Raw genomic sequence first — 23911 nt, forward strand, 5'->3', positions numbered from 1 at the left:
GAAGGAACTCTTCTCCTCGGAGATCATCTATCTCGACCCACCACACCACACACTACACATTTCCATCTGGCCTTGCTTCGTAGAACTGCAGTTTTTGTGGTTGTCAGTATTTCATATTTGACTGATTGCTTTTGGTAATTTAGACGGAAGTTCACATGCCTAGATGTCGGTCAAAAAAAAAGGGGGAATTCGAAACGAACCACGTATAGCAGTGGCTAGTCAACATTTGATAGATCGCCCCAAATGCAATTAACAAGCGCCTCGCAAAAAAACTGGGACACGAACGAAAGTGGAGCCTGTTGCACTGTCCTTGCTCAGTATTTTTGTTCAATTTTATACATATTTTTTGTGCTAGTATCCTTTCGCCCTCCTTAACGCCACTGGCGTCATTTTGCGCTTCATTAAGTCTCGATAAAAAGCAGCAACAGCAGCTTCCAGCCAGCTCCCAGCCAACGAATCAACCCGCCGCTGGTCCCTCGGTTTATGAAGCCAATTATACCGATGTTTTTCTTCATGCAAACTTTGTTCAGCTTTTCCACTTTCTCCACTGAAACCACCCACTTTCTCCGACCACTTTCTCCCAGCGCTTGTTTGCCCAATGCTTTGTTGGCTACTTCCTGTGCCTGCAGTTCATAAATATTGATTTGGTTTTTCAACAAAAAAGAAACTGTGCAGTTACTATGAATTTCATATACCTACAGGGCAGTCGAAAAAAATTATTTCTCGAGATGGAATTTAAAAATAAACTAAACAGAGGAGATCCTTTTTTTTGGTTTTCATAAAAAGTAAAGTTAGATTTGAATTGGTTTTTGCTAGAAAAGTTCTCCGTTATCTTCATTACTTAATCAAAGAAAAAATTGATTGACTTTTGTTGCCAACTTACTGATAAATCATTAAACAGAAATGCATTTCTCTCGCACTGATTGGATTTCAACAACTGATTGGGAAAATTCCAGCGAATTTCCCAAGTCCTTCCGGTCCCGAAAAGTTTTCTCTCAAATATTTCTCGCTTATCGCACCCTGCTGCCTTGGCAATTAGTTTTATGTTATGTTTTTCTGGTAATTACAACTTTCGTCCTTCGTTTTTATCTCCAACTGTTGGCGCTTTTAGCCATTTTTCACATATTCTCTTGGCTGAGAGAATCCTTTATCCCAGCACCCCTTTATCCCCATTTTCAACATCGTCACCTACTAACGAGGACCCTTTGGATTGGAGATTTGGTGGGAAAGTGCGAGTCCTTTTTTGCTCTCTACTTTGGCCAACGCTCATTTCGTTTTAAATTTAATTAAAGAAAACTTTTTCGTACTCCGACTGCCGCTGCAAGTTTTTGGAAAGTAATTGTGGCAACTTTCGCCTGGTTTTGCCAGCAACATTCCGTTGCGGTTGGGAACTTTGCTGGTGTTGATGATGGGACTTGCCAACGAAAGTTTATTAGCGCAATGAAGTGCCCTTTCTGCTCGAAAGCTATTTATTTTCTAGATAAATTCTCATCTTACAAACTCCGATTATAAATTCTTTGTTTCTTGTTTCTGTATCTTATATATATATATTCCTTCCTTTTTTTTTAGCAAATCACCATAGGCATCCACTCCGGAGAAGTAGTGACGGGCGTTATTGGCAACCGAGTCCCGCGTTACTGTCTCTTCGGCAACACGGTTAACCTTACCAGCCGGACGGAGACCACGGGTGTTCCGGGCCGCATTAACGTCAGCGAGGAGACCTACAGGTGAGCTACTGGGCCAGTGTTAGCTTAGCTTGCCGGAAATGGATGGGAAATCGGGATCGAAATCGGGCGGCAGGTCAGGCTCAAAGTCCGGCGGGCAGGCGGCCACCGCTGCCTGCTTGGCCTCCGGCGTAATTGCTCCATCACTGGTGGCCACGAATGCCGCAACGGCAGCTTTTTCCGCATCCGTTACAGCCTCAAGGAGCTGCACGTGGTTCTCGCTCTCGTCCTCGCTTTGCTCTTCCTCACTGCTAATGGTCGGCATCCGGGGAACCTCGCCTCCGAGTTTCGGTTTTGGGGGCAGGATTGGCTCCGACTCGGGCCCCCTCCTTTCAGGTCCATCCAGCTCCTCGGTGAGGTCAATGTAACGCTGCAGTCGCTTCGGCAGCCTCAAGGTGTCGATTCCATTGGGCAGTTGGTTGTGATTACGCAGGACATCCCGAATGACACAGCTGCAGAAATAGAAAAATATTAAATTTACTTATGGCTTAAATAGATATTTAAATAGTTTAAAATCAGATTAGGAAACTCTCAAGTCTTCTAAAAATTGAAAGAAAACTAATTTTTTTTAAGCACTACACTACTTAGCAGTTTTTATGACGCATATCATCCAAAAACAATCTAGAAGTTTCAAAATAGTCAGCTGATACGGATATTTTTGTTTGGACTAGATCAAGACTGTTTGGCGCTGGCTCTAGGCTCTGGTCCCGTCAATCTCAGCAGGATGTTTCATAAATTAATTTAAGTTTCACACAATAAGCTCGTACGGCTAGTGAGGGAAAAAATCCGCGCGGCATACAAACTTCATGTGCTTAAAACTTTTCGCGTGAGTGAAAGGAAGCCTGGGCAACAAAAAACCAAGAAAGAGGGCCACAACTTTTACTAAAGTTGCCTGTCGCAAGCCAAGGAAGAAGTTAAAGTAGCGGATATTGGCAGAGAAGTTCCTTTTTTTTCTTGCGCCACTTAGTCCTGCAGTGAAAGCTTTTGGAAAAGTTGCCGCGTATGTGAAACCGGCTCTAAAGTGGCTTTGATAACTAAGAACTTGTCCGAAATTCTTTCGCAAGCATGCCCTCCCAAATTGGCCTCATAAAGTGCAGACTGAAGAGGACTAACAACATGCTAATCGGCTGCCAGGGAGATTCTTTAGGGTCCCAGTTTATGTCCATGTTAATTTGTCCCTCCAAGTTTCCGTGTTCGCTTCATATTTTGGGCTCTTTTTTATGGCCACCGACAAATTCGACCAATCAATAAAGCAAGCTGTCACATTTCCGTGGGGGAAAATAAATGGGAGTGAGGCAAAGCCACTGAGCAGCCATAAAAAGACGAACAAAAAGCTTGCAAATGGGCAGCCGGAAGTCGGGATGACAGGGAGTATGCGAAATTTCTTCATACGCTTATGACGACCATCATCAGATTGGCTCGGCTCTCGGACTCTGATTGAGGTCAATGCGGAATGAGGAATGCGTAATGTGTAATGCATGCAATCAGACCGGACTGCCAGGATATTTGCATAAATTGAAATTACAAAATACGAGCATACGAGCAACGACGACCAAAGAAACGGCCACAGACCATATAAATCAAATCGAAAAAACGGGGAAAAGGTTGAAGCCAGCCAGAAGCACTTGAAGCCTCGGCAAGTGGACGCCAACTCAATTACAAGTACAGTGAAAAAATGGAAAACTAATTTGGAAAGAAATATATATTTATGAAACAAGAAATTTTCATTTGATTAAAACCGGCCTATCTATTAAAGCTTGAAAACCGAATAAATCCGATTAAGATATATTTTTATCCCTGTAAACTCGAAAGTCCCTCCTGTCCAGAATGCAGGCCAAGATCGCGAGCTTCCACAGAGCAAACATTGGCCAAAGGAAAACAAACTGGCAAACAAAGTGGAGCTGGGAAAAACTGGCCAACGAGTCTCAGTTGAAACGAGAGCCAAAGTCAATGAACATTTTTGTGACACGTGAGCGGATGGAGGCAAATAAATTCGTATTTTTGCTATTTGTGTACCCACACCGGGTCACCATCAAGTGCTCTGCAAATACATGTATATGCCACATACGGTTGTATTTTCACCTACCACCTACTAGCATATGTATGTATAGAACTGAAACCATACTGGGACCGTGTCAACAGCAAATGCCAACTTATTGAATTAAAAGAGAGCCTGTCTGGCAAAACTTCTCGACTAAATAACGATCAAAGTGGCAAAGAAATTCGCATCGATTTAATTCATTAACTTGGCCGACAGACATTTGACTACCACGTATAAATTGTGGCCAGAAAGCCAGCGAGGCGTGCGACAAAGTTTCGACCCGAATTTGACACAAAATACATGAAAGAAAGCCAAACTTGCATTAAGCCACATGACAAAGGCAGCCTGAAAGGAAACTTGTCAGTTGGCGGAGTCAGGGGTTTGTCATTTAGACAGTCAGTCAGCTTGTCAGTCTGTCAGTTCGTCAACCAGTCAGCTGGGCCTCCGTATGTCTTATGCTTATTTCATTTTTGGGGCTTATCACAGAATTGTCTGCCCGTAGAAAGTTAAGCAGCCGTGGCGGACGGGGCTGGGGCAGGGAGGAGATGCCGGCAACTAAGCCAAAGTAATTGAATAAAAGAGTGAAACTTATTATGGCTGTCAGACTCCATTCGGCCCACCCTAATCTCTTACCATCCGGCATTCACACAGGCCAGACCACACAGGCGAGGCCCAACTCATTGTTAGTCACAAAGTCAAGTGTTCGAGGGTGTTTCCTCTTCCGCCAGCGAACAAATGGCAGTTCAAAGTTGATAATTACCGGCACAAATGTCGGAGGGTGGGCACTCCATAGACCTGTTCCTTCCCAATAATTTTGTCCATCAAAAGGCGACCGTAGCGCTCGAAAAACATTTCCCTTCTGGCGCCATACAATAGGGGCTGGAAGCAAGAAAATGGAAATGGTTGGGAAGGACATTGTTATATTTTGATGTTAAGGCATTGTTATTACAAGGAAATACATGATATCCGGCTATTTAGTGAATACTTAGTAAAATAATCATTGCTAGCTGGTTATAAGCTGTCTAAGCTTTAAGGTGTTAATTCTGAGGTATTTTATTTTAATCCAAGGATCAAGGTTATACTTTCATTTATGTTGGTGTCAATAATTCCATTACACTTAAATCATTGTGAATTAAGAAAATTTATCCATAGAGGAAGGAAGAATATGAATTTAAGTTTAAGATTTTAAAGTCTTTGCTTGCAACCTCATTTTTAATTACTAAAAGGTAGCTCCTTACCTAATTGCGGCCTTAATTAAATTCCACCTTTAATTACTAACTCACCTTGAATGGCATCTCCACCATTGCCACATTTCGTAGAAGCAACTTGAGACACATGATCAGTTCGCAGCTGTAATTGCGGCCATTTTCGATGAGTTTGTCGAGCAGCGCGATAATTACGGAGGCGCCTCCGTCCGGTGGCTGTGGCGAGGCTCCGTATCTGCAACGGTTGTGGAAGAGGTTGGAGGTCAGAGGTAGAGGCGGTGGTAATGGTAACTGTTTGCAAATGAGATACAAGCTGCCAGCACGTAGTTGGTTTGCTTGCGGTTATTGAAGGGGCATGACGGGGCGGCAAGGTGGAGCCGTAATAAATGCTAGATGCCCCGATAAACACAATGTACAAATGAAATAATGAACAGACATGCCTCGCGGTTGTGTCCGTTGCACACAGACACACACCCATATTGACACACGAGTGCAACAAAAATGGAAGACCAGAGGGACCTGTGCGAATGGCAAATGAAGTGCAAAGTGTGGCATGTGTATGTGGCACCAGCGCACGGTTGTCACTTTTTAAATTGAAAATGTTTGTCAAAAAATCTGTCCGTCCGCTCGCCGCCTCGATAAGCATTGTAATTTATATGTTTCGGTTATTTATTTGCTGTTTTTCCATCCGACATTCGTATAAACAATGTCCCGGCCACCACGGCGTATACGCAATTATGCACAAGTAAATCACTTTAGCAGCGCATTCTGCAATGAAAAATATGAGCAAATTGTATCTGGCAGTGAATAAAAAGTAAAAAGAACATCTCACCGTATTCATTTGCATACTTTATGGCCAATTTCAAATGGAAAAAGCAGCAAAGCGAAACGCAAATTAAAACACACAAAAGCGAAACAATATCGAAAATTTATGGCCGCATCAGCATCAGTAACTGAAGCATCTGAACCGAAATCATTCGAGGCGGAAAGGCGACGACGCAGAAACAGAAACACAGAAAACAGAAACACGAAAATCAACAACAAATCCCACCCACCCAACTCCCCGTCGAAATTCTCTAGAGAATCCGCATCGGCGGGGAGCCAGAGAAAGGGAAAAACGGCCAGCGGGGAATTGGCAAGCCAAACTCAAACATTTGCCATCAATCGAAGCCAGCGCCATTCCAATTGCAATTGCAATTTGCTCGGCGCAATCAGCACAGCTGGCAGGAATCTCAATCTCATGCTGAATTCGCATGCCAGGCTGCCCTTTTGCCTCATAATGCGGCAACCTTCTCAAAGGCAGGGCTATTGCGCAAAATTTCCAAAAATCCATTTAAGGGGATTTTCAAAAGAAATTCTTAGTTGAGCTTAAATTTTTTAATCGATTTAAGGCTTTAGAAGAATTAGGGATTAAACTCCAATGTTATGAAACTGATTTCCCTTTTTGTAAGCATTTAAATGCATTTCTTTATTTTAATTAAAATTTTCTGAGACTTCTAAAGAATCATATAAAGTGCAATGTGTTACCAGCCACTCTAATATGAAAGACCTTTCCGAAATTGAATAATTTCTTGATCAAACCACTATCTAATGAAATTCAAGCCGCCTGCCAGGCAGCCTTCAAGATAAACTTTGACAGCCCGACCATCTCGGCCGCGACTTGCTGACAGAAACTTTCGCTCGCCGAGTCCTGCCCATCCCAACCAAGCAATCCTGCCACCCAGAAATCCTCTTCCACTTGGAGGATACTTTGTTGTGACTTGCCTTTTTGGCCTGCAATCAATATTCGCATTTTATGCAAAGCATACTTTTTGGCGCTGCATCAAAAATTGAAAACCGAGCCAAAATGGCTGGGCGAGCAATGGGGCGTGGCAGCCGCCGCCGCCCGTTCCGCGATATCAAGTTAAGAAACAATAAATTGCGGAGGCGAGGCACTCCCTTGAGGAGGAGGAGGGATGGGCTGGCAGCTGAGGGTGGTCCGAAAGTCAAGGACGAAGGACAAGGGGAAAAGTGCAGGCGTTTACATATAAATTTATGAATCTCGGCTGAGGACGCGCCTCTTGTTGTTCTTGCTGTCGCCGAGTGCATGCTCGTAACTTTTACAAGCTGCTTTTTGGGATCCAACTCAGGGGACCCTGAGACTCGCCGGCGACCGCCTTGTGATGCAAATTCGCTTTGGCAGCGACTTTCATATTTAATGATAATTTTTTCTTTTATTTCTCAACCCCCACCGCCGAGACCCATCTTCTTTTCTTGGCGTTTCCTTTTTTTGTTTGTGGCCTGGGCGACCACTTGCTTATGCTAAGCGTCTTGTACTTTATGTTGCATACATTGCGGCGCCGGCAAGTGGCGGCCGCTTTGCATATTTCGCGCTAATTGAAGTGGCAGTCCCCAGCACTTCCTTGCTTCCTTGCTGCTCCTTGGAATTAATCCGCCTCATTCCTTTCAAGGATGTGTAGCAACTTACCTCAGCAGTATGAGCAGCAGTTCAGGAGCATTCGCCTGCAGGGCGATGCGTAATGGCGAGGATCTTCCGCAGGACTCGATGGGCACATCAATGAATCTACGGATAAACAGAAAACAAAGACCAAAGTCAGAATTAAGGAGAGTTAATGGGCAAAAGTTGAGCTTGGGCCAAACTTTGTGGCAGCTTTAATGGGCAACAAGCATCAAAATGGGCTCCGCACATTAGCAGGACACAGCACAGCCAAGGAGCTGAGAAAATGAGTCCAGACCTCAATTAAGCTTCAGCTTGTTGCTTTTTCTAGCACCAGCCCAGGACCAGTACAAAGAAAAAATGATTTAAGTTTTTGTTGAAAAGTTTTTTCGATAAAAGCTTCTAACAGATGCTAGTTACAAATTTTTTTTATAAGAAGAAGTATCCTTAAGCTGTTTAATTTTAATATTTTCATTGACTTAAAATATTTCTAATCTTAAAAAAGGAAACTTTTAATAAGCATTTCTTCTCAGTGGATGCTCGTTTTAAATTGCGTATACGTAATGTGGCAAGTGAATGGAAGGCGTTTGTCTCCATTCAAGCATTAGCATGTACAATGCACTTAAGGCACATTTGTGACACAATACACTCACACTTACTAACTCACACATTCACACACCCACACCCACACCCATCCACACACTAACACCAACGTATTCGTTGGGCTTTTATGTCTACGCATAAAAGTAGGCAAATAAAAGCGCAAAAACCACAATAAACCGGAAGTAACCCACACAGCGTCAGTGACAGCCTTACACCTACGCTGCTGAACAGACGATAAGCGCATTTTGAGCCAGCATCCTCGGCGTGGCAGCGTGGAAATTGCCTTAGCAAATTCATTTGCGTTTTATTGGCAGCGATAAAAACGAGTCCCACCAAGAATCAAGACATTTGCAACTCGCATCCCGTGACAGTTCCTCACTGACACTCTCATAGCCCATATCCGGCCGCTTCTCAGGATTCTCAGGATGTATTCGCCGTATCGACTGTCAGCTAAAGGCTATAAGCTTCTGCCACTCGGAACAGATTTGCCCGTAAAATCGAACATTAACAATTTAATCAGCTGATGGGGGGCGGCTGACACAACGATTTCTCGTCTAATGCCACAGTTAGAATGGTATTAGCTCGTAATAACTGTCTTAACAGTAAGTTCTTTTAACCAGGACCGTAAGACCGGCTTAAAGCAAGTTTTCTTCTTAAATACATTAATTTATTTGGGAAGTCATTAAGTCAACAAACCAAACAGCTTAATGATATGCCTGGAGAAGCGTAATAATTACTTTGACGTTGCATTTCATTATTGCACATTTTATGAATAATTAAATACAAAAGTTGGGGTGTCTTTGTGGCATTTTATGAAAAGAGAAGCTTTGGCTGTTAATGTTAAAGTATTAAAGTCTCTCCCTTGAAACCTTGTCATTCTTAAATTAGATAATTTTTCCATATGCTGGCTTTAAGAGGGTATCTTGCCAATATGTTGCTTCATGGCTGATTTATGCAGCTCTAACGGCATTTGGCCAAAACGTTTATTGTCACATTGCTTGCTCTCCAAACACACACACTCGCACACCACACCCCGGCAACTGTATAGAAGATGCCCCTTCAGCACATATGTACATTTGCAGCTATTAACGCTTATTCATGAGTTTGGCTGCCGTTGCGAGAGGGCATCATAAATGTCGTCTTAATGTTTGCCAGTCAGTTTTTGTCTTCTGTTGGTTCAAGCAGTGCAAACAGTGGGTAGTGGGAGTATGTGAGGTTGGGTGTCTGTTTAGCTTAGGGGGCGTGGTGGGGCTGAGAAAGCTTTGTGCGCTTATTACACGCATTTTTGACTTTAATCCTCGGGAGTGCTGCCGAACAAAGCCGAAATAACAAAAGGTTTACATCGCTGCCAGTTGGTTTTCAGCTTATCGCATCAGTGACACCCTCACATATGCATAAATCTCATCTCAGGGGCTGCAGGAGAATGAGACTGCCGACCCCATAGCATAGCATACTGCAAATGAAAATCTTAATTATACATGACACCACCACACAACATGGGGCACTACCAGTGGCAGCAACAGCATACCCGAGAAGAAAAAGTGATTGAGAGCCGCTACAACCCGTCCATTGTCTGAGGGAATCTGAACCTGAATCTGAGTCGGAATCTGAATCTGTATTTGTATCTGTGTGCGAGAGTGTATCTGTCTGTGTGGTTGCAGAGTGTCGCCATCTTTCACTCAATTGTGGCAGAAGCGCACAAACACCCACACGTCGCCACAACAATGGCTGATGTATTAATTTAATTAAAATCCTTTCATTTCTCTGGTTACTCTTACTTTTCACACTCTTCAGGGGTTATTTATGGCATCTCATTTTAATACAAAAGCATAATTATTTTCAGTACAACCTCTCTAGTAATTACGGCTGCGAAAGGAAGGGATTAACTCGTTTAAAGCGTAATGATTCAAGAAATAATATGGCAGTATGGAGTAGAAACAAAAAGGACTTCAATCAAAGTCTAAAAGAATTGAGCTAGAAACTAGTGAGCTAGTGTTCAGTTCCGTGCATTCTAAAAGCGAGTCATAAATGTCAGGTTGCACGAACAATCTGTTCTCGCAAATAGAGAGCTCTCCTTGTCATCCCACCAGACCATCCAATTAACCCGGATAGTGTGAAAATTGCCCGAGGCGGCAAAAGAGTGCGACACGTGAAATCCAGGCGGAGAAAGCGTGAGTGAAAGCGCAAGGAGAAAGTGCGAGGAGAAAGCCAAAGCTGGGCAGGACTCACCTGAGCTGTCGCTCCTGTTCAAAGCGCGGAATCCAGACGGGCAGCGTAAGCTTCTCGCGTGTGGCATGCTTCAAAAAGTAAACCATGGCCCGGACATTCTCGTTCTGGAAACAAAGGGCTAACATGAGTACCTCAAATTCGGGGATAAAGGGGATCTTGACACCTTCTCACCTGGTCCTGAAAGTCACTGCGCCAGCCGGCAATGAAGTGCGGGGCATGTGGTCCGAAAAGGGCGCCCAAAAAAATCCGTTCAAAAGTCTTTTCACATTCATAGATGGCCACTAAAAAGAGGATTTCATTCAAAATTAAGAAACTAGATCAAGTATAAAAGAAAAGAAATGCAATTTTAGGAATATTAAAAAATATTTGGCATAAAAGTCAGCTTCTTAGCTCCCTCTAGATTAAAATTGTAGCCTTTTTTTTAATGCAGAAAAAAGCGGTTAAATAATGTCATCAAATCCCAGCGGCAGCAGTCATAAAAAAGCTAATTACGTAGATGCACTTGTTGCTGCTTGGTTGACTCTTTTTGGCTTTCGGTCTCTTTGGCTTTTTAGCTTTTGGCACACGAAATGAAGTCAGTGGAAAGCGGAAACTGGTTGCCGAAAATGTTTGCCAACCAACACGGTTGGCAAGCAACAAAGTAAGCAGGAGGAGTGGGGCTTGGACCCAAAAAAAACTCCGACAACACAATGAGGCAGCAAAACAGGGATGTGCGGACAGGACAAACAAGGAGCAAAAGTTTTATTGCACACGAGTCCAGATCCCATAACAGAGGCACGCCATTAATTTCTGGCACTTTCCCTGCCTGGCAAACTTTACGCAGCATTTTAATTAGAGCCCAACACAGCCCTATACACAGTATACATACGTCTGCCCCAAATAACTTGCAACACTTTAGGGCACTTTACAAGTTTTACGATGCAGCGGCAACAAAACAACATTAGCAACACTTTCTTAACGCAATTAGCAGAAACACGTGATTAAAGTTAAAACTGCCAGCCAGCCAGTCAGCCTGCTTATGAGCGTAATAATCTGATGCGATGGGATAATATTCATTAAAATATGCAAAGCAAACCGGCACGCCCCAAACAAATACTTAAAATACACTGGGAGAATATTTAGGGATATTGAAGATTTTATTTTGGATATTTAATGGGTTTTTCGACTTTGTTCAAAGGATTTTAGGAATGGCTAATTGGTCCCAATGCAAGCAATTGAACTTAATAGTCTTCGCATCAGCTACTAGTTCAACTTTGAAGGGAAAATAAATTCTAATGTAATTTTTCTTAGTGCACATCCTGTGTATGTCGCACCGCATACATATGCATATAAATTAAATTATTTAGTTGGGCTGGCGCTTTGAGTTTGCTCCAACTTTGCGTTTGACTTACCCAGCAGCTGAACGACCACCTCGGAGTCGCGCACCCCCCAATCCCAGCAGGTGCGCAGTCCAATGTACAGGATATTGTGATACTTGCCCATGAGGCATACCTGTGGGAAACGGTTGCAAAGAGATTCATTTAGGTTCGGGCGAAAAATTCACAAAGCGTTCCAATATGAATTAGATGTAATTGGCAAAGGATACCCAAAAAGAGCTGGACAAAATGGAAAACCTAATTAAATAGGAAAATAATTTAGACAAAAGGAAATGGATTTCCAAGAATTATTAATAAATTTTTGTTTGTAAAACAGGTTTATTAAAAACTGGACGCAAGTTCTGGAATTTAATAATATTTAAGACATTAGAGGCTTTTATTGTTTGATTAAATCTTTAAAAGTTAAGCAAAGAAATAAACTAAGCCCATAAATATGTAGATCCTTACGTTTCCATTCTGCTCCTTTGCCAGACGATGAAATCTCATGGCGGCGGTCACCGCAATGGCCGCCACCTCGTCCGTCTGCGTGTTCTGGCCCTCGCTGCAGCCCTTGATGATGGCGCTGAGATGGTCGAGAACATCCCGGCGGGACTGGCGATCCTGCAGGCCGTTCCGGGTGATCTGGGCAAAGGTGTCATCGAAGAAGCACTCGAATATGTAGTCCATGACCAGGTGGCGGCGCGATATGCGCCAATTGGACTGGTGACCGGACCGTTGTCCGGGCTCTTGCCGCACTTTCTCCTTCACCCGTAGCCGTAACCGTGTCCGTGACTCAGTTTCCCGCCGGAAACCATACAACTGCAATGGCAACGGCAACCAGCAGCGAACCCACACAAATTGACTCTTTAATTGACTTACGAGCCGCTGGAAAGCCTTTAGCAACTGCAAAAACATTTTACACAAAAAACTCACTTAATTAAAACAGAAAAAAATATAAATAAAGAGGTTTATGTTTTTCCCTCCTAAAGTTTAAATTTGTCAAATTCCGGTAGAAAAAACTCCTGTACAGAAGCGAAGAATGAACAGTTATAATTTAACAGAGAGAGTGCCGTGAAATGGGGGGTGATAGAATACTCTCTCTTTTTGTGCCTTTCTCTTGCTATTGATTTTTTTCATGCTGGCAACGATGGAGAGCGAAAATATCAAAACAATGAAAACATGCGATAAACATAAACAAACGATATACAATTGAAATAATATGAAAAAGAACTATTAAGCTGGTCATATTTTTATTTAAAAAGACCCATTTCCAACAAATTTATTTCACTATAGGTACATTTTAATACACAATTATTCGTTCAATACCCGGCAAATGGCAAACAGGTGTTTGATTACAAGCCGACAAGTACATTTCAATGGCTACTTCAAATTTTAAACAGGATTAAAGTATTTCTCGACAATTCAATAGAAATCGATGCCTTTTATATAAAACGTTATCTGATTTAATTGCACAATTTTATCACATTTTCCCAAACAATTTGTTCAGAGCACGGAAAGCACCCCACATTTGGTCGGTCGGCCTGGAAAAAATAAACTAAACAAAATTCTAAAAGCGCTCAGCTGTTTACCTGCTCTCCCTTATAACAGCCCACTTTCTCTCCGCCTTATCACTCTCACTCTCTTGTTCGCTGGAGAGCGTTAAACCAATTTAATGCGTGGTTCATAAATATAAAACGAAATTAAATGCCATATAAAAGAATCTATTCCGACATGTGGCACACAGTTTCGATACCGAAAATTGAAAAATAATTATCCAATTTAAATGATTTTTTAATTAAATAAGGAACTCGTTAAATATTACCATTAATTATTCGAATATTTAAGAGCTGATTTTTCCTAAAATTGGGTTACATTAAATACACATACATACATATATACTATACAATATACCAATATTATTTGTTCATGTTTTCTTAAAACTTGAGAACTCGCAAGGGAAATACAATATGGCCCACCGTGAAGGCTATAACTTTGCCAAAACGTATCCGATTCTTAAGCGGAATACCTTAATCGATTTGTAGATCATTTCTTTATTTTTCTGCATCAAAATCTAAGAACAAAATATTTTTTAGTTTTTTTCTCAAATTTCCTGGGGATCCCCTTCAAAATGTTGAAAAGTGCACGGCAGGGCAATATGGCCACCCGCGAAGGCTATAACTTTGCCAATACGTATCCGATTCTTAAGCGGAATACCTTAATCGATTTGTAGATCAATTCTTTATCATTCTGCATCAAAATCTGAGAACAAAATATTTTTTAGTTTTTTTCTCAAATTTCCTGGGGGAACCCCTTCAAAATGTTGAAAAGTGCACGGCTGGGCTATATGGCCTACCGCAAAGGCTATAACTTTGCCAATACGTATCCGATTCTTAAGCGGAATACCTTAATCGATTTGTAGATCAATTCTTTATCATTCTGCATCAAAAACTGAGAACAAAATATTTTTTAGTTTTTTTCTCAAATTTCCTGGGGGAACCCCTTCAAAATGTTGAAAAGTGCACGGCAGGGCAATATGGCCTCCCGCGAAGGCTATAACTTTGCCATTACGTATCCGATTCTTAAGCGGAATACCTTAATCGATTTGTAGATTGATTCATTATCATTCTGTATCAAAATCTGAGAACAAAATATTTTTTAGTTTTTTTCTCAAGTTTCCTGGGGGATCCCCTTCAAAATGTTGAAAAGTGCACGGCAGGGCAATATGGCCACCCGCGAAGGCTATAACTTTGCCAATACTTATCCGATTCTTAAGCGGAATACCTTAATCGATTTGTAGATTGATTCATTATCATTCTGTATCAAAATCTGAGAACAATATATTTTTTAGTTTTTTTCTCAAATTTCCTGGGGGATCCCCTTCAAAATATTGAAAAGTGCACGGCAGGGCAATATTGCCTCCCGCGAAGGCTATAACTTTGCCAATACGTATCCGATTCTTAAGCGGAATACCTCAATAGATTTGTAGATTGATTCATTATCGTTCTGTATCAAAATCTGAGAACAAAATATTTTTTAGTTTTTTTCTCAAATTTCCTGGGGGATCCCCTTCTTACCAGTGAAGGCTATATTTTTGCTTAAAAATTTTTTTTTGGCATTCTATAGAATTTCTTCTAATGTTGCTCTTAATTCATTATATATCCTTTTTGACCAAAGTAAAATATTTATTTATTTAAGGCATTACAAATTCAAGAGCTAGCTTCTTTCAGAAAAAGCTAAATACACGCGTGGGAAATGCATATTTGTATGTTCACACGAATTTATTTGGGCTTTAAAATAATAATTGCGAACAATGTTTACTCATTTTCGTATTACGTTTTGCTTATTCAGCGTGTGGCATATACATATCAATTTTTGGCATAAATTATTCAAGCCCTCACTGTCCGCATATGGCGGCGGCATCAGTGGCAGTATTTACACATTTAATATTTGGGCTGACAATTAAGCGTCGGGTAAATATTTAAGCACAGCCATAAACATTAATTAAGAACGCACACACGGATCCATCGCAGAGACAATGCGTTGATGAGATGATGACGGCAGGATAATAATGTCTGGCAGTGACTTTTCGGGTTTCTCGCCTTAATCGCATATGCAAATACCATACATGCGAAAAGCAAAAATAATCTCCTCCGGCTACCAAGGACTCAAAAGGAGAGTAATTAAGTGAGTCCATTAAATAAGGGATATTTTGTGCTGGTCGACAGCTGGTTGGGCAGAGAAATACGCCAATATGCTGATCCGATCAGAGCTCACCTGAGCGCTAATTAAAAGGGCGGTCATTGGCAATGCAATTGTGGCCATATCCCGGTTATTCGGAGCCGCAAAGGTTGCGTATAAATTGAATTAAATGTATATGCAATCATTGGCTAGCAATGGCTGTCAATATATGTAAATAAAGGCCTCCATATAAATGCAACAAAATGTGCGGGCTGCGGTCGCCGACAGCGGAAACGCATCTGCACACAAAGCCAAGCAAATTTTTATTCCACTTCCGTTTCATATGAGCCTTTATCATGTGTATGTGTCTGTGTAAAAACGAATTTACATAATTTTATGAGATGCTATCTTGGAGTAGAGCATTGTCGCAATGGGAGAAATTATGACTGCAATTTATTATGAGAAAAATAGAGATTGAAATGGATAATGCTTGGAAGAAGTGCATCATCTAGAGTGCATTCTAACCACTCAGGGCTAGTCCATGACATCAGTCACGTTTCTAAATGCACTCCGGCTATCACTGAACAAATCCTTCATATTTTTGTTGGATTTTATTTAAAGTTTTTATGTTAAAGCTGCCTGAATTCATATTTAATAGCTTAATATCATAGCCTTAGTTACTTTGCCTTTTAAAGATAAACCTTGTAAATGAAATAAAAGATTAGTAATATTTCATAGAGTCAACAGCTGATTCCCTTTAAACTTGCGCTCCATAAATTAAAATTTGTTCCATCCTTTCTCCCGACTTGTAACTTATGGTTTCCTTTTGCGCTTTCGCTTTTTTTTTTTTGCAGACTCCTCTGTCAACCGATCAACCAGGATGATTCATTCAACTTGGAGTACCGCGGACCGGTCATCATGAAGGGCAAGCCGACGCCCATGGACTGCTGGTTCCTGACCCGTGCCACCAGCAGTATTCCGGGCCCTAGCTCCTTGGCCGCAGGCGGAGGGGGAAACGGCAGCTTGGACTCGCCGCTCCTGCAACCGACAACGCCGACTGCAGCGCCCAGTGGTGGCCCAATCCCGCAGATACGGGGACACGCCAGCGTGTCACGTACTTCGTCCGCCGGAGGCACATAGGAAATGTGCAAGGACTCGTCTTGCTGCTGCTGAAACATCCTGTAAAGTTGTCACTGCGTGCGTGACTCCTCCGTCTGTCCTCTGTCTGTTTCTGTGTGTGTGTGTGTGTCCTGCAAGTCCTGCAAGTCGGCCACTTAACCACTTCATTTCTATGCCTTTGTATTTGTCCTGTCTGCCACCGCAACCCGTAACCAGAGACTCAGAACCCGCAACGCGCATCCTTTATCCCACATCCGGCATCCTTAGTCTTAGTGTTTATGTGTGTGTGTGTGTGGCATTGTGTGATTGCGGCTGCTGGCACTGGAACAAGCTCGGATCGTTGTGCAAGGTAATTTATGTTAATGCTCTCCTATCTGCAACCACTCAGCTGCTCAGTTGCCCCACCACTTAGCCCAGTCACTTTGCAAATGATTTACATTTCTTCGGTGACCGCACGGCGTATACGTAATTTATGCCACATTATCAGGCCATGCACCCTGATCCCTCCCTGAAATTAGCCGAGTAGCACCGGGTCGCTTATCTCAAACGACAGTTGAAAACAAATTTTAACGTCGCCCATAACAAATATATATTTCGAGTGGAGCTTCGACAAGTTTCATACCATTTTGTTATGGCCAATCCTTTCGGCCGTAAACTAGATAAGTCCAAAACAACTCAATATAAAAGCCATAATATGCCAAACAGTTAAATATATACATCTCTCTGTTGAACTTGCTGCCTCCCGGAGAAGGCGAGAGGATTTTGTCAACAGAGCCAGCGAAAGCGCAAAGCCTTTTTGGTTCTTTCACGCCCCCGGCTCCTGCCACTTGCCCGCCCACTCGAACTGATCCAGCTCCTCGTGGTGGCATCTATTCGATGTGTGTTTTTGTTTACAAAGTTTTCGGCCAACCAAGCTGCAAGCTAAGAGTTCTATTTTAGCCAAAATACCGCAGAATGAAGCAGAATAGATGGGGAAGGATGTTGGTTTAGAAGGAGAAGTGGTGCATATAGTTTAACACATATTTTCAAAACAAATATTTGACTTGAGCAAACGCGCCAACGGACTCGAAGCATGAAGCAAATAAATGCCACATAGTGGGGCCAATTCAAAATCAAAGACTTGCCATATCCAACGAAAACAAAAAAGTCCTAATAAATGCCAGTTACTAATTAGTAGGCTGTTTAATGGCAACTATGCAATTTTAGGTCTAAATATTAACAAAGTAGGCTTGGTCCTCAATAAATTTGAGGTACCTTCTAAACTCATCCAATAATTTCAGTCGCTTCCTGGCTCCGATCCGAGCCAGGTCGCCTCTCAATATTCATTTTTATTTTTTCCTTGGTCTCTGGATTATTTTAAATCCAATTATTTAAATCTTATTTTTTTTATTTATTTTGCCTTCGCCTCTCTCAAAGCGTAGCGCTCTTTGGGAGTGGGTTTTTGTGGGTTTACTTGACAAAGGCAACGAAATTCTTATTTTCTTATTTATTTTTCACTTATTTCAATATTTTATTTTATATTTCCAACAATTGGGCCCTCCTGCTTATCCTGTTGATGGGGCTGATACCTTTTCGGTCTAGGCATAACTTCCAAGTCTTGATATTTATTATTTTTTATTTTTTGTTCACTTAAATGCCGTGGCCTCTCTCACGGTCATCCGCCTTCATCCACGCTTGGAACTCTTTTTTTTTTGGGAGCTTATATATAATTTTATTTATTTATTTATTGAATGCTTTGGCTCCTCCACGCCCACGACCTCAACTTCGTTCGAATTCCAAAAACTTTCTTAATTTTAATTTTATTGTTTTTTTAAAGATTTGAATAACTCTGATTACAATCTTGGTCCCTATTCTGTCTATGTATATCTGCTAAGATTTATTTTTATTTTTGTTGTTAAATTCTTTGGCATCTCATATGGGGGCACATGGCTTCGTTATGGCTTAACTGCCTTTGGGTTTTAATTTTTTGTATTTAATTTTAATACTTTGACTTTATAAGTGCTCTGGCTATCACTAGCCGAACGCTTGCGTCCTAAAAAATGAATAGCTCATTATACTTATATAAATTTTTTTTCTAAATATTATATTTTGTTCATTGGAATCCAACACAAAAGTGACTTCTGGGAGCCTTTTTTCCATGTCTATCTGGTCAGCTCTTTCATCTTATTTTTTCTTTCGTTAGTCCTTTATATTTATTTCTTATTTTAATTTTAAATGCTCTGGCTATCAGATCCACTAGCCGAACGTTTACGTCCTGAAAATGGATAAATCTTATACCCATTTACCTTTTTTTAATATTTTGTTAATTGTTTGTTCATTAAAGTAGCTTCTAGAAGACTTTCTTCCATGTCTCGTTGTAGTCAACTCTTTCCTCTCATTTTCTTTGTTTTATTGATTGAATCTTATATTTGATGAGATATGGAACATAAATTTATTATTTGTTTATTAAAGTGTCTGCTCTTCAGTGTTTTTCTTCAGTGTACAGCTGATATACTTTTTATTCGACTTATTTCTTTATTTAATTGTGTTTATCATTAAATACTCTGGCTTCTCTCACGGTCACCCACCTTCATCTTCGCCTGGGTGCTTTTTATCTTATTTTTTTCCACATTTAAGTCCACATTAAGTTCCTCATTTTAAAGACTACCCCTTGGGGAATGTAATTATTTTTAATGAGTCAAGAAGCATCGATTGCAATGGCTGCATAAAAACACTCTTCTTATACACCAGGTTTAATGAGCTTTCTTCGTGCCTCATCAGATCCACTTCAGAATCATTTATCATATCAGCCAGACGGATATACATACATACGTATATCCTTCACAACGAAAATGGGAGATTTTTTTCTTTACATTTCCGCATCGATGACAATACTGCCAACCTCGCACAATTTCCGTTTCCTGTGCACAGACAGAATATATATTCAAATCCGATGTGCGACGAAGCAGGAACACCAATCAAATAAATATTTACCCAACTAAATATGGCATAAACTCTTATGCGACAATTGCGCGTGGCATCCGGGCAGATGCCGGGCGTCTGGGCATCCAGGCGGGCATCTTATTAAAAATTTAGTTGAAATTCACAGTGACAGGCGTGCAAAGTTTGTCAGCTGCAGGGAGAACCCGAATCCTCCGCCGACTCCTTGTCTCATTTAAAATTCATAAAGATGGAAATTATGATTGCGATGAGCCGACGACAAAATGTCAGAGGCAAAGGCAGAAGCAGAAGCAAAAGCAAAAGGCTTCTCATAGTCCCATAGCGTCTCTTCACTGACGAATAAATGATAGCACAGGCAGCAAGGACGGCAAGAATAGCAAGGAGCTAGAAGAAAAAGGATATTATGCTAACCCAAGGAAGTTTTGACATAATAACACTTATACATATAGTAATAATGCTGATGACGTTAGCACTGGGCAATAATGAGAACCAGAGCCAAGCTAGACGAATTAAGCATACGCCCTGTATGGCCAAAGGATTGACCTGGAAGCTCGATGAAAAAATTACACACATGTTGGCAGTAAAAGGAGCAGTTCGCTCCTTCATTGAATTATCCCGTCTTTTTGCCTTTGAAAGTACAAAGTAGAAAAGGCCATGAATACGAGTGAGTGAGGGCGGAAAATTGTGTTTGGCAGAAACTTTCTGGCATGTTTAGTTTTTTCTTTCAGCAGGACCTACATAAAAGTTTTCCTATTTAGATTACTGTGTGGACTGTCAGTTTGGGACTCGTAGCACAAAAAAGTTTTATTGCTCCGGCTGCTTTATTAATAAATGATACTAGGATGCAGGACATACCATCGGCAGGTAGTCGAGCTATACGAGTTCCCCTGGCAATTACATCTGATGGGCAATTTAACTGGATCAAGGACTCGAGCGAGGAAAGCGCATTGTCAGGCGCAGATCAACATTTGCCTGGCAAATGTTCGAGGCGTGGCTTAATCGAAAACTCGGCACTAATTTCAATTAAAGTTGCAGCGAATGTAAACATTTCAACAAGCAGAAAATCGACATTCATCTGCAGACAACGAGCATCGAACAACGCACAAGTTGGCAACAACATTTCCCCGCTTGCCACTGACAGGTCCTGCTATGCAAACTGAGGACATTCATTTGCATACCGATGTGCTGCATCCTGGCCATGCCTTGCCTTGCCACGAAGTTGAGCAACTGCAGCCGTCTCTCAAATCAAGCCAGCTTGCCTCTAAATGCTGCCGACAACAAATCAATTTGAGACGGGTTTACCAAACCAAATTGAACCCGATCGTTGTTGACTCAGTTTCCTTCGCCTCGGAAACTTCTGTTTTCTATGACAGTCGGGGACTTTAAGTTTAATGCTTTCAGAGTCTACATTTAAGGCTATCTTTGAAGTGGTTCTATTTGAGGTGGTTCTTGGGGAGCCCATCCTTTTCTTCGTACTTTTCTGTTCCTTTCCAGACCTCTCCTTCCATTGAATAATTCCAAATGGAATAATAAAGGATACCATATTTTTTGGGTAGAAATTGAAAAGGATAAACAATATATGGCTATAAATTTAACGTTCCAAAGAAAAACAAAGAACCAAAAAATTCTTTACCGCCCCTACGGAAATGCTTTCTATCTGCCATTTTCGCCTGACAAGATATTTGTTCTCATACGCAAATATATCGTAGTTTATATCGCCGCAAATCGACTGGGCGAGCACAAAGTTTATTGTATTTTGTTTTTTCAATCGAATGCAATTTGCCGCGAAAACAGAAACCAGAAATCGTGAATGGGGGAAACAAAGCATTCCTTGTATATTCGTTACTTTCCGTCGGCCATTTTCCCGCTTTCCGATTCACTTTTCCCGTCGTAACTTTCCTCTTTTTTCTTTGGGTTTGCGCTTTTTTTATTCCGCTCCACAAAAGGCGTAAACTTGGCAGACAGCGGGGTTGGGGGGGATTGAAAAGTTTCCCTCCCCCTCCCCCCACATTTCCTCTGCGTTTCCAGCTAAATCCTGTGTCCGTATGGACAGTATTTGGCCCACCTTCGAGCATTTGATTTGTGAGGCCATAAAGTTCGAGGCAACACTCCGATGCGATATTTACAATTTTAATTCAATTTACTGAAAATTCCTATGTGTCCAGGGGTGGGGGTGTGGGAGGGTGTGGCCCAGGATGACCCCCAAAGAAACACTTGCTGCTATTTTTGCACATTAAACTAATCGATATTTTATGTGTGGAGGAGGAGGAGCTCGCTGCCGAGCATTAGATGCAAGTACATTTTAGCCATTTTGTTGTCGTAGCCGATTCAATGACAGTTTGGCCGAAGGACAGCCAAGGACTCGGCAGCATGTTGTTGTTTAATTGTCTGTAAAATTGTTAAATTGCTTAGCGTGTCAGCAGGATCTGAAACTGACAGGAGGCGGGGGGCGGAGGACTGCAGAGGATGCTGTCAGCGGCTTGGGGTTAACATGCATGTGCAATTACTATCGACTGGGCTAAGTTGGTGTCCCTTCGATACCAATTCCACTGATTCATTTATTCACTACCCCGTCTTGCATTTTGCGCAAATTGAATCTTGTGTCCTGCCAAACCGCAAACACCGAAGAGCAGGGATGCAAAGGATCCAAACCGAGGCAGGAGGGAGCCATAAAAATGACTCCACTAATGCTATAAATAATCGTTTTCTGGCAGACCTTTAAACTTTTTCTTTTGTGGAAAGGGAATTGCTTACGTGATTGAAATTTTGAAAATTCCCAAACAAAGGGGCTCTACCTTTTATTTTTTTTTGGGGTATTTTTTGTTGGCAATCAAAAGTTGTTTGCGCCTTTGTAGTTGGACTGTTTTGTGGCTTGTTTTCAGCCACCTATACGGGCAGAAGGTCCTGACTCCACGTAAGCTCCCACTCACACGAACACAGTTGGAATAACAAACACGAGAGTCCGGTGAGGAAACATGCCAAGTTTCTGGTTCCGTTCCATTTCCACATGGCCAAAGTCCAACTTTTGACATTGACACTGTTTCCACCTCGTGTGTCCTGAGATCCTGGCCCCCGGCTCCGACTGGCGCCCCGGCTTTGCGGCGTAATTGGGCGTGAAGGGTTAAATTGAATTGCGTGCTCACGGGAGCCAAACGGTTGGGCAAACAAACAAAACTCTGATTTCTCCAGCTCCTCCAGCAACAGGACACAATAATCCAGGTCATCATAAATAAATGGCATATTAAAGGAATTAAATTTAAAGGAAATATATCTATGTTATTCCCAAAATAATCTGGGTGTTAGAACTTTTTAAAGCTTAATTAAAACCTTAGTAGCCATTTCTCTCTGTGTAGTGAATGACCACATTTGCTTTCGGGGCAGTTCGTGACCGACATAAGAGTATTTATATTTACCATTTTGTGTCTAAGATTTTGATTCTGATATTGTAGTTCACAAAATAGTCCCACTAAAATCTCTCTAAATTATTTTCTCGTTTCAGATGTTCTGTGTGGTGGAGGAGGATTATCCTGTAAAAATGTTTAAGCTATCTAAGTGTGTTTGCGTGATCCTGGTAGTAGTTGTGTATTATTGTGTAAAGAATGAGTAATTTGTTAATATGTATTTATTATGATTCTACTTTGTGATGGTTTCTTAGGCTGAACTTTTTCGTGTATACTGTAAATCTAATCGAGACTTAAAAACCAAAAACAAACCATTAACTCGAACTGTAAAAAATCCACGAGAATGTGAACAAAATGTAAGGCAAATATTCTAACTAAAACTAACAAAACTTAAAGACATAAACGTAAATTAGCATAACCACAAGGCACCAAAAGATAAACAAATACCTAAAAATATATATACATAAAATATACACGCATATTTAAATATACATAGATGTAATTGGGTTCGTCAACTTCTATACAGGGCTACCGACCAGTAAACAAACCAAATTGTTAGCAAACTCAACTGCACCAAAGCGTAAACTCTATACAAGATACAAGATGTACAACAAATGATCTAATGTCCAGAGCGCAACCTTACAACAATAGTACTATAGGCTAAAAACTCTCCAATTCAGTGAATGTTTAAGTTTCCATTTATCTATGGGTATTGTTACACAAAAGACAAATCTCTACTTTACTCTAACTGAAAAATAGCTTTATAGTTCTTAAGCCATTTCGCCATCTAGCCGGAGGTCTATCTCGATTCATTCACTTTAGTTAAGGGATAACCGCATAGAGAAATATACCCATGAAGATTATACCTAGTTATATTCATAGCAATATCAATGTGCACACAAAATACAAAATATGTATATCCAAATGTTCAGCTGAATGTTTTTCTAAGACGAAGCGTAGCTTTCGAGACTCGATTTGTGTTTCTGTTTGTCGGTCTAAAGTATGTTGAGTGTTAATTAAATTTTAGGCTAATTACTCGTACTCGAACTGTAAAAAGGCTAAGAAGTGTTAAGTGCTAAACTAACCTAAACCCTCACCCACTGTCTGCCCCAAACTGTCTTCATCCGTACACAAAATGGAGTAAATGTTAAACCAAAACAAAAAAATATATTAAATTAA

At 41.2% G+C, this 23911-nt stretch overlaps 2 protein-coding genes across 5 annotated transcripts in view; one reads left to right on the forward strand and one right to left on the reverse strand.

Moving 5' to 3' along the window:
- Window positions 1-23890, forward strand: part of LOC6501190 (guanylate cyclase soluble subunit beta-1) — a 48018-nt gene extending 24128 nt beyond the window's left edge. The window contains exons 16-18 of one of the 3 annotated variants that reach the window (XM_001954691.4): window positions 1570-1727; window positions 16127-16740; window positions 22831-23890. In XM_001954691.4, the coding sequence (XP_001954727.1) occupies window positions 1570-1727; window positions 16127-16412 (444 nt within the window). In that variant the 3' untranslated portion in view covers window positions 16413-16740; window positions 22831-23890. Of the gene's footprint in view, window positions 1-1569; window positions 1728-9853; window positions 9915-16126; window positions 16741-22830 lie in introns of those variants that run through there. The other 2 variants (XM_032456449.2, XM_014911435.3) reach the window with 2 other exon arrangements.
- Window positions 1447-13145, reverse strand: LOC6499392. 2 transcript variants are annotated; one of them, XM_044714097.1, is made up of 9 exons: window positions 12921-13145; window positions 12063-12497; window positions 11631-11730; window positions 10411-10520; window positions 10240-10343; window positions 7438-7533; window positions 5049-5205; window positions 4526-4644; window positions 1447-2176 (listed from the first exon to the last, which is right to left on the reverse strand). In XM_044714097.1, the coding sequence occupies exons 2-9, from the start codon at window positions 12279-12281 to the stop codon at window positions 1747-1749; spliced, it is 1335 nt and encodes a 444-aa protein (XP_044570032.1). In that variant the 5' UTR covers window positions 12282-12497; window positions 12921-13145; the 3' UTR covers window positions 1447-1746. The 2 variants fall into 2 exon arrangements, with proteins under 2 accessions (XP_044570032.1, XP_001954728.1); XM_001954692.4 differs by lacking the exon at window positions 12921-13145 and having other exon boundaries at window positions 12063-12802.
- Window positions 23891-23911: the final 21 nt, after the last annotated feature.

This window comes from Drosophila ananassae, chromosome 2L (assembly GCF_017639315.1).
Source record: "Drosophila ananassae strain 14024-0371.13 chromosome 2L, ASM1763931v2, whole genome shotgun sequence".
Classification (NCBI taxonomy): Eukaryota; Metazoa; Arthropoda; class Insecta; order Diptera; family Drosophilidae; genus Drosophila; species Drosophila ananassae.

What these genes read in the sequence shown, in the direction of transcription:
- LOC6499392 (XM_001954692.4), bottom strand. Translation starts at nt 12,509, where the DNA reads ATGTTTTTGCAGTTGCTAAAGGCTTTCCAGCGGCTCGTAAGTCAATTA. An exon ending in GGTGGTCGTTCAGCTGCTGG is followed by an intron (nt 10,521 to 11,630) that starts GTAAGTCAAACG and finishes TCCTCTTTTTAG; the next exon opens with TGGCCATCTATGAATGTGAA. An exon ending in TGGTGGAGATGCCATTCAAG is followed by an intron (nt 4,645 to 5,048) that starts GTGAGTTAGTAA and finishes TCTTGCTTCCAG; the next exon opens with CCCCTATTGTATGGCGCCAG.